Below are 10,917 nucleotides of genomic sequence, written 5' to 3'. Positions count from 1 at the left end.
TGAACCATAAGCAACCCTCTACTTTTTCCTCATCCCTCTGGCTACACTTTGCACTCATTCTCAACTTCAAGTCCTTTAAAAAAAAAAAATCTATTGAGTCTGGTTGGCGGTGCCCATACACACGTGGATGTAGGCATCATGTTCAACCTACCAGGGGCCACACTCCTAAATAAAAATGGCTTCCCGCCTTCGAAGCATCTGTCAATTGCTCCTCAGCTAGGGGCGGGAGTTACCTGAGCCCCTCTCTGCTCCGTGCTGGAATATTGAATGGCTTGGTTTGGTGCAGGTCCTATCTCACGGTTTTTAATCTGAACCAGCACATCCAGCTCAACTAACCTCCTTATTAACCAAATTTAACCATTCTCAAATGACGGAGGCATGCCAGTATGGTAAAGAAGCTTGGTTCAAAATTTCAGAACTTGATGTGAAGGAGTAAGAGGAGGATCTCATTATTTTGTATTTACTGTGCATCTGTGCACAACCCTATGTGTCTTGGTATTCTGGGCATTTATCTCTGTATCGGGCCATGCCCGTGTTTGTATGGCTTCATGGATCTGTCCGTTTATGTGCAGATCTGTGTGCCAGGCACTGAGGTGAGTGGTGGTGCTTACAGGGAGTGTAGCCTGTTTTTCCTGGGAGGATCTCCAAGTCTTCATTTCCTCAGTGGTAGGCAGAATACTAGCCAGCCCTTCTGGTCACTATGGTTAGAGAGCCACATTCTAATCCTTGGAACCTGTGGTCATAAACCAGGGGAAACTAAGTTTGCGTTCCGAGATAAGGCTGTTAATCAGCCTTAAAAATAGATTCTCCCGGAGGCGCTGAATGGGAACAATGTTATCAAGAGGTTCCTTAAACTGCAGAGGGAGCCAGGGAGATGGCTTGGTGCAGGAATGGACAGCTGTGTAAGAAGAACAAGGTATCAGGCGAATGGGGCACGCAAGGCTTGAGCAGCTACCACTCTCTTTGGAGAGGAAAGAGGCTCTGAATCAAGGGCTGTGAGCATCAGCTCCGGAAGAACCAAGACCACAGATTCTTCCCTAGCCTTCAGAAGGGCCAGTCCTGCCAAAGCCTTGGCATTAGCCAGGTTACAAGTATTTCATACTTCTGAGGTCCAGAGCTGTGAGATATAGACATACATATTCTTCAAAGTCATTTTACTGCGGTAATGTCATAGCAGGCAACAGGAAGCAGTGCAGTGGGATCCACTGGGCTCTTGTCTTCCAGAAGCTGTCCCCACACCCTGGCATCTCTAGAGAAGGGACACTGTGGACTCTTTGCACACGGGGTTGGGTTGCAAAGTCAGCATTAAGGGAATAGGATATGAACCAGGGAGCAGAGATTCTTGAACCCACCTTAGCTGCCCACCCCAGCGCTCAAGCACCCGGAGCTGCTGAACCCAAGCAAAGCCATGCTCTCCACGGTAAACACCCTCAGAGCACCCTCCCCAGGGCACAGCCGACTAGACTTACACTCTGAATTACTTCCCTTTCCCTCTAGACATGCAAGTGAACTTGCACAAAGTCAGAGCCAAGTGTTGCAATCCATTGTAATTTCAGAGTGGCTTTTATTTCCTGAGTTTGCTAAGGAAAGAGTTGGAAAACAAAAGGCAGAAAAAAACTGAAAAAAAAAAAAAGAAGAAGAGGAAGAGAACTAAATCTTCTATTTGCATCACGATTTGCTCTCTTTTATCAGGAAACACAAACCCGACAAAGGCAGAGTATAAATTGCGCCTAGGAGCACACAGCCCGCCTCTGACAAGTCTGGAGTCACTCTACTTTTAATGACTGTACTAAAAAGGAAAGGACGGTCACACGTACAGCCGAAACCCCTTGTCCTACTTATCCTCGCCGAAGCTGCTGCCTGTCCCTGCCTAGCCGCAGAGTCAGTCCCTGTCACTGATTTCGTTATTTATAGCACTCTTGCATTTGCTCTTCTGCCTGCTACCCAGATCTCTGTGTGCCCTTAATAACGTACCATTTTACGTGTTGTGAAAAGCTCCATGCGTGACATCCCTGTGTAGTTCACCCTCCCACTGTTTCTGAGATTCACCCATAATGATAGACAGCTCATTTCTAAGGGCTAACACTGGGGTTTGTGAAACACTCTCAGGCTAACACTGGGGTTTGTGAGACACTCTCAGGCTAACACTGGGGTTTGTGAGACACTCTCAGGCTAACACTGGGGTTTGTTAAACACTCTCATTGTTTGCCTTACCTCCATTGGCAATTAGATCACCTCCAGTTTTCCTTTAGCAAGGCAGGGCTTCAGTGGATTCTTGGGCATTTTTGGGAACCCATGACAGAGCTCTTGTCAAGTCTATTCTCGTAGGAACTACTAGTCAGAGGAAAAGCCCTGCTACCCTGGTCCAACTGAATCACTACATATATTTATTTCTCTTGCCAGAGTCCCGCTGGCGGAGGGAAGATGGATGGTTCCTGCAGCCGACACCCTGACCATCCTACTCTGTGGTGGTGAATGTGTCTCAGTTATCTTTTTCAGGCTGAGACTGCACAAAACTCAGTTGCTTTGTCCTGGACACCAAGGAATGATGTAGGAGCCCAGGAGTTTTGGGTGTTAGGTATCTATCACATCACGGGGACAAGATGTGGTCAGAACACAAACTCTGTGCAGCTTGTCCTTAGAAGATGACAAGGTATTTGAATAATGTTATGTGATAAATACCAACTAGAGTCACTAACAGAAGGTAGGGTAATACCCACTTACTCCCATTCCTGCCAGAGAACGTCCCCCAGAAGACTAGGAGCTTATGTCCTGCTTTACAGATTGTGTGTGTGTGTGTGTGTGTGTGTGTGTGTGTGTGTATGCGACTGTGTATGTGTATGTGTGTATATCTGTGTGTATGTGTATTGTATGTATATGTGTGTGTGTGAGTGTGTGTGTGTTGGTGTATGTGTGTGTGTGGTATGTGTGTATGTATATGTGTGTGTGTGTGTGGTATATGTGTGTGTGTGGTGTGCATGTGGTGTGTGTGTATGTGTGTATGTGTATGTATATATATATGTGTGTGTGTGAGAGTATATGTGTGTGAGTATGTATGTATGTGAGTGTGTGTATGTGAGTGTGTGTGTATGTGAGTGTGTGAGTGTGTGTGTATGTGTGAGCACGCACGCATGTGTGTGTGAATGTGTGTATGTATATATATATGTGTGTGTGGTGTGTGTGTATGTATATATATGTGTGTGTATATGTATGTGTATGTATATGTATGTGTGTGTATGTATATATGCATGTGTATATATGTGTGTACATATATATGTGTGTGTGTTGGTGTGTGTGAGTGAGTGTGTGAGTGTGTGTGAGTGTGTGAGTGTGTATGTGAGTGTGTGAGTGTGAGAGTGTGCACGTGTGAGCACACATGCGTGTGAGTGTGTATGAATGTGTGTGTATGTATATATGTGTGTGTGTATATATATGTGTGTATATGTATATGTATGTGTGTATGTATATGTGTATATGTATGTATATATGTGTGTACGTATATATGTGTGTGTGTTGGTGTGTGTGAGTGTGTGTGTATGTGTGTTCACATTAAGCTCTCATCTGTAGATGGGTATTAGAGCTGGGTATTTGGTTTCTGACTCCAGGACATGGGACTGAGGTGTACATTTTACCTACCAAAGCAGACCTGGCCTCCAGGTTCTTCCAGCATCCCTCAGTCCCTACCTGGCATACCCATACCCCCAACCCTGAACTTTCCAGCACAGGGGCTAGGCTGCTCTTCCCCAGAGGCTCTTCCATATATAATCTAAACATTTTTGGTCTCTCTCTTTTCTTCTTCTCCTCTTCTCTCTTTCCCTCCCCTGGCCTACCCCCTTCCCAGGCCTTTGTCCTTAGGGCCAATGAACTCACCCGACTGCAGCTTCCCAATAAACCTGCCTTTAGTATAATCTGATCGGGCTTTAATTGGCTCAGTTTGGCAGCGGAGAAATTAGCTATCACCGGGGACTCGATGTGTGCCGTGAGCGCACGAGGTTTTGTGCGTGTTGCTCCCGCAGTGATCCTCTGGCAGCCGAGGCTTCATTACAGACAAACCAAACTGAGGCAGCATTTTCTTTCCCAGGGAGGTTCAGGCCCAGCTGTTATCTACCAGAGGAGTTTATAATAGCATCCTGGCACTGCCACCTAACAGGTCTGTGACCTTAGGTGAGGTCCTCCTCTCTCTTCCTCGTCTTTCTGAGACTGTAGCATGGACCTCCCCAAAAAGCCATGCCAAACAGCTGAAACACACGCACAGTGTGAGACACACAGGAAGCTCCCTTGAGCTGGCTCTCTGATGGTGAAGCCGATGAGTGTAACTATGGCAGGGACAGCAGTTCAGGTCACTGGTCTGGGGGACAGCCATCTACATAGCCTAAGAAGGGCTGGCCCTAAAAAAGGCATCCCAGCAGGGAACTAGAAGGGCCACCGCCTGGGGTGAGCAGTAACCCTGCAGGAGCATCTGCAGGCATTTTTACAGTTTCTCACTCTCCTCTTCCTCCTGACTGAACGGGGTTGAAAGAGCACAGGTGACAGGTCACTCCTGTGTGTTGCCTTGGCAGACTGTGCTGGCCATGCCCCGCCTCCAGGCTGGGACTCCATGCAAATAGGACGGAGTTAACTCAAGAAGAAGAGCGGGGCTAACCGTTTACTAGTGACCTGTTTTCCACTTCTGCCCCGTCCCTGCTCTCCACCAGGCTCCGTCTCTGATGGAAGTCACTGGCGATCCTTATTCAACATCAAGAAGTTACATTCCAGGAAGTAGCCTTTTCAAGTCTGCTCCCATGCTGCTTCTCTGCAGCTGGGTAAACTTTAGGCCGGGTTAGCCTCTGAGTAGAAGGCGGGGAATAACAAGTACCTTGCCTGTCACTCAGAGCCCTAACAGAAACTGAGAAAGCACACCTAGCTTGCTGAGTAAATGCTGGTTGCCGTGTGAACGACTCTGAGCTGCTCCAGCTCTCCAAGCAGGATATCTGACTGTGGAGATAAGAGATATTTGTGTCTATACCATCATGGGCCAACCTAGAACTCTCTAGAGCAATGGTTCTCAACCTTCCTACTGCTGCAATGCCTTAATACAGTTCCTCGTGTTGTGGTGACCCCTGACCATAAAATTATTCCCGTTGCTACTTCATAACTGCAACTCTGCTACTCCCATAAATCATAATGTATATGTCTGATATAAAGGATATCTGACATCCCCAAAGAGGTCATGCTCAACATTGGGAACCACTGCTCTAGAGTCCACGGCTTTATCCCAAGTTATATTTATAGTGGCGGGCTCTAAACTTCCTGCTCTCAGGGGTGCGGCATTCATTCATAAGGGCAATCAGAGACAGCTGGTGATGGGGAAAGCCACGTGTCTCTGGAGGTGGAGTTCAAATACCAGCTCTGTTTCTTGCTGGCTGAGCGACCCTGGGTAAGTCACGAGTTCTCTCTGAGCTTTGGTTAAGCTATTTGTACAATGAGAAGGCCTGCTCTGTGCTATTGTAAGTAAACAGGGCCTCGAATTTGTCAGTTAAGGCTTCAACAAGCAGTGGCTTCATCTTGTCTCCCTGAGTCTCCAATTCCCCGTCTATGAACTGGGGACCACAGCTGCCCCTTGACGAGGCTGCTGAGAAGATGAAGGGAGACAGGTTTGAAGCGAGCGAGCACAAGATAAGCCAATTGCGGGATCCATGGTGCAAGGCCAGGGCTGCTTTGCTCCCCAGCAGTGGTTCAGTTCGTTGCAGTGCCTGGCACACTCAAGGGTACACTCAAAAGGAAGCTGGAGGAGAGAGGACCCAAGTTCAATCCCCAGGAAGCATATCAGATGGCTTGCAACAGCCTGTAACTCCAACTCCTAGGGATCCAAATTCTGCACACATCTACACAAAGACACATACTCCACCACACACACACACACACACACACACACACACACACACACACACACACCCAATTTTTTAAAAACTTGGCCTAAGTAAATGAAGCAAGTACTCTCAAAATGGTATGTGCAGAGTTCTTTAACATCTCTAGGCCTCAGACTCCTCATCTGTGAAATGGGCATATTCAGGCTTACCTGGTAGGGCAGGTTTGGAAACTCTTCCCAAACATCTGCCCTGGGCATGCCCTCTCCCTGGGCAGACACCACTCGAGGCAGCTGGGTAATTAAGAGCAATGTTTACTGAGCGATACAGGACTGAGTACTAGGAAGGGGTTACAAGGATGGAAATGTACCCCACCCGCCTGGCTACCCCCCCAACACCCAGAGCCTACAGTACTTAGGAATTACAATGGCTGTAACAGCAGACCATAGCATATTTGTACTGTGTCACATCGAGTGATTATAGAAATCCACATATATATATTGCTCGTATAAAATCTTTTTTTTTGTAAAAAATATTAAAAAAAAAAAAAAGAAAGAAAGAAAGAAAGTATAAAAAAACCGTGTGCAGTTGGAAGCCCCGCCAGGACAGCCAGTCTGTAAACATTCATTGATTGAGTGTGTGCTTTGGAAGGGCGCCCGCGCCTCAGTGCCTCAGCAAACTCCAGCTGGGCCATCGCAGCCCCACAGTGCACCCCCTTTCCACCGGGCTTGGGCAGGGCTGGGGAAGGTGGATTACAGACTCCGCTGAGCTCCATCCTCGGCCACACTGTGTCTGCAATGCATGGCTTTTCTTGGCTGCTCCGTAGTCCCCTGGGTGGGAGTCTTGGCGGAGAGAGCCCGAGGTGGCTACCTGGTTTGGCACCTCTCCGGCTTAGGTGCCCTTCAAGTTGGGCCCTGGAGTGGGGCAGCCCCTATCTGCGGGTCAACCTTGGTCTCAGCACCTGGTCCCTCTGGTTTCTTCAGTCCGCTCTTGCTCTTGTGCGGCTGGGCTGAGTTTCCAAAAGAGCCAGCTGGAGGCCAGTTATGCTAAGCCTCATCATAGAGTTTGTCACGTGCCCGGGAGGGGCCCTCCATCACTTTGCTCCTCCTCCTCTTTGCTGCTCCTCCCCTTCCTCCTCTTCCTCCGGTGCCTCCTCCAGGCCTTCAGTCACTTCTTGTCCAGCTGCTCCAGCAGCGGGTTGCCTTCCGACTCGGGCGTCCTGACGCTGTCTGTACGCACGATACAGGTGGGCCGGTGGCGGTTGAGCATCAGGATCAGCTGCTGCCTCTCAAGCTTCAGCTCCTCTATCTGGGTCTTTAGCTCTGCGTTCATGAGCTCCAGCCTCTCTGACTCCTGTACAGACAGAGACACACCATTAGCTGTCACCGCCAGCCTGCTCCTGAGAGGTGCCCAGCCATTCTGGCTGGGACCTGTGATGCTGGCACGGTTTTCTGCCTGCCGGGTTTCACTGAAGCATCTGAGGAAACTTTGGTCAGGCAGCGCCGTGTCACACAGTATTGACCGCTGGCGCAGCAGGATGGGACCAGATGATACATGGGGGTTCAGATCCCTTCTTACTCCCTTTTCTCTACTACTCCAGCCTCACAGCTTTCCTGCTGTTGACTAAAAGAACACACCCAAAACTCTGCTGCTCGATGAAGAACAGACCAGGGTCCAAGGTGAACCACAGGGGGGCGACACTAGACCAAGTGCTTTGCTATGTCGGGTGGGATTGATAACTCACTGTGAGACATTCCTCCCAACGCGTGTGCCTCCTGGCCATTAGCTTGAACCGTTTAGAATGCTGGACCGGAAATGAGCTTTCAAACTGATGTCAGATGAAACTCCCACTGCCCTGGGCAAAGAAGGAAGGCTGAGGATGTGATGGGCAGGGGGTTGTGTGTGCACAGCGAGGACAGGTGACAAGCACATCTGCTCAAGGCCTGGGGCTCACACAGCAGGCAGGAAGAACACGGCAATGGAGTCTTCCTGCTTTTCTTACAGCCCGAAACTGAAAGCTCTCCTCACGTGTGTGAGCTGAGCAGCCTCAGGCCAGTGAGCTCCTCACTGGGAATAACTTTGTCCCTGGGTCTGGAGAAGTGTCTGGCTGTCACGGCTAAGGAAGAGTTATTGGCAGATGAGGGACGAAGAATAAAGATGTGATTGTGCCAGATGAGACCTTTCAGCCCTAGACACCCAACGGTTCAGACGCTGAGGGACCAGTATTAGTCCCAGAGCAGGCTAAACTTGCAGCTGCCTATGTGACAGGTCCTTCTGCCCAGTGGGGTACAGTTGGGGACAGCCTCCCTCTGAGAATGAGACCTTTGGTGGGGTCCCCACACCTTGAGGTAGGAGAAGCTATCTCCCTCATGATGCAGGCCTGTCAGAGGTGTGTCTTGTGCACCTTCTCCGAGGTGGCTGCATGGGTTCCCAGGGAGCTCCGGATGTCTGAGGGAGGCAGGCTTTAGGACCAGACACTCAGAGCAACGGCTTTAGAAAGGAGAAAAGCCAAGAGGGGGAAATATTAAGAAAAAAAAAATCCATAGTGGCTTTTAATGGGACAGGCTGAGACAAGACTGGAATGCCGGCTTGGTCTGCAGTTCTCAGAATTCTGAGAGATGGCTAGTGTTTCCTCCCTCCTCACCTCCCCCAGCCCAAGCTGCTAACACAATCTTCAGATTGTCCTCAGCCATTGTATTGAGAAGCCTCAGGGCCATCTACCCACCTCAGAGGATGTGCCTCGGCCTGCAATGAAGATGAATGCTTTGGGGAATCCAAAGCTTATGAGGATCCCCCTCCCCCCACCCCACTCCCCACAGCTCCTGAGGAGTGTGCACTGGGCACACAAGGCCCAGTTAATGACGGACCGCCATTCTGAGTGTAGGAGATGAGTGACTCTAGGTAAGAAACTCTGAGTGCAAAGGAGAGATGGGACAAGCTGCCCTGTGTGAAGACACAGCAGGGACCACAGCAGGGTACCAGGTGGAGAAGGCAGAGAAAGCAGGACAGAGAGAGCCACATGGCAGCCATGTTGGTGTAGAGATGACGATCCCCAGGACCGGAAGAGTTCCCACAGGGAAAACGCTATATACAGCTGAAGGGCTCGAGGGGCTCGAGGGGCTCGAGGGATCCCTCCTTTCACCTCTGAGCAGGAAGAAAGTGGGGAAAAGAAATATGATTCAAAGACAACTCAGTGAGTCGTGGGGACCACCTTGGTTTGGAGAATGAGGGAGGCAGGGCAGCGAGGGTTGGCTGCGTGGCTAGTACAGTGAAGCCTGAGAGGGGAGCGGGGCTAAACAGTGCTAAATGGAGTCTGCAAGGAGTCTGGCTTGGTTATGGTGTGTCTGAAGTTCTAACCGGATGTGGCTGGCTGAACAGAAACATAGTAGCATAAGCCTGTAATTCGAGCCCTTAGGAAGTTAGGTGTTCAAGACCAGCCTTGGCTACATGGTACACTTAAAGCCAGCTTGGTCTAAGACACTGTCTTCCAACCCCAGTAATAACAAAAACTCTTGGGGAAGACTATGACACACTATTCAACACCACACAGATTCACCAAAACACGGGCAGGTGAAGTTTGCAGCACTTGGCCTGTCATAGGATCACTAACCTGTGACGGTGGCTTATTAGCAGAGCAGTGGTGCCACATGCCTTTAATCCCAGCACTCAGGAGGCAGAGGAAGATGGATCTCTTTGAGTCTGAGGCCAGTCTGGTCTACAGATAGAGTTCTAGGACAGTCAAGGCTCCACAGAGAAACCATCTCTATAAACCAACAAAACAAAACAAGAAACCCATGGGCTTGTAGGATTTTAAAAGCTACTTTAATTTTTTTGTTTGTTTTTCAGTTTTCACTAGGTAGCCTAGGCTAGCCTCACACTTGTGATACTCCTTTTCACTAGGTAGCCTAGATTAACTTCCCACTGCAATCCTCCTGCCTCAGACTCAAGTGCTGGGAACACAGGTATACGGAAGTCTCTAGATTTCTTTTTGGTTTTTCAAGACAGGGTTTCTCTGTGTAATTAGTTGTTTCTAGATTTCTAGCAGCAGTGTTTGCCTAATGAATGAAGAAGCAACCCAGCCTGTATCTTCTGGTTCTTCACTAAGAGAGAGAGGAATCTGCCTTTGTGTTTGCTCTCTGTGCTGACTTCTGGTACATCTTTATTGCACTAGAAAAATTGAAGCCATTTGTTGGCTTAGAATAAAATGGTATAGGTTAAGATTTTGTCTCTTGGGGCTGGAGAGATGGCTCAGTGGTTAAGAGCACTGACTGCTCTTCCAGAGGTCCTGAGTTCAATTCCCAGCAACCACATGGCGGCTTCCAACCATCTGTAATGGGATCTGATGCCCTCTTCTGTTGTGTCTGAAGACTGTGACATTGTACTCATATATGTAAAGTAAGTAAAAAAATATAAAAAAGATTGTCTCCTACACTGTCATCAGCAGAAAGAAGTTGCAGAGTTAGGCACTCCAGCTTTTTCTCCTACCTATGTCACTTTGTCCAAGTTACTGATCCCAGAGGCCTCAGTTTACAGGCATGCACACAAAATGATTAGTTCAGAAGACTGCAAGCACTAAGACTCCCTAAAAAACATATTACATTTATATATATAATATATAATTATAAATATATATAATATAATATATAATTTATATATATATATATATATATATATATATCCCTCCTCCCCCTTTCCCATCCCCAAGACAGGGTTTCCTTGTATAGCCCTGGCTTTCTGGAACTTGTTCTGAAAACCAGGCTGGCCTCAAACTCACAGAGATTCACCTGCCTCTGACTCCCAAGTGCTGAGATTAAATGCATATGGCACCAATACCATGCCCTGATGTTATATTTCCAAATGCCCCGGGGGCATTGGTTTCATCCACTTTTTCTAAGGGCTGGGAAGCACCTTGTGTCTGGGCGACGTCCTGGCTATTTGCTTTGCACGCCAATCAATTTGAGCAGCTTTCATTTCTGGGAGTCTGGGAAACCTGAATAGAGTTCTGGGCAACTAAGGAAACCCAGCCACTCACCCCTCATGAGGAACCTGCCAGCAGATGGGGCCCTCTCAT

The 10,917-nt window shown here is 48.6% G+C and overlaps 1 protein-coding gene across 1 annotated transcript in view; it reads right to left on the bottom strand.

The window, feature by feature from the left end:
• Nucleotides 1–5,987: 5,987 nt before the first annotated feature.
• Nucleotides 5,988–10,917, bottom strand: part of Jdp2 (Jun dimerization protein 2) — a 42,092-nt gene continuing 37,162 nt past the window's right edge. The window contains exon 4 of the mRNA XM_032908167.1: nt 5,988–7,199. Coding sequence (XP_032764058.1) covers nt 7,014–7,199 — 186 coding nt within the window. The 3' untranslated portion in view covers nt 5,988–7,013. The remainder of the gene's footprint in view (nt 7,200–10,917) is intronic.

This window comes from Rattus rattus, chromosome 7, assembly GCF_011064425.1.
Source record: "Rattus rattus isolate New Zealand chromosome 7, Rrattus_CSIRO_v1, whole genome shotgun sequence".
Lineage (NCBI taxonomy): Eukaryota > Metazoa > Chordata > Mammalia > Rodentia > Muridae > Rattus > Rattus rattus.
Note: the sequence above shows the minus strand (reverse complement) of the source record. Positions and strands in the feature narration are given on the sequence as shown.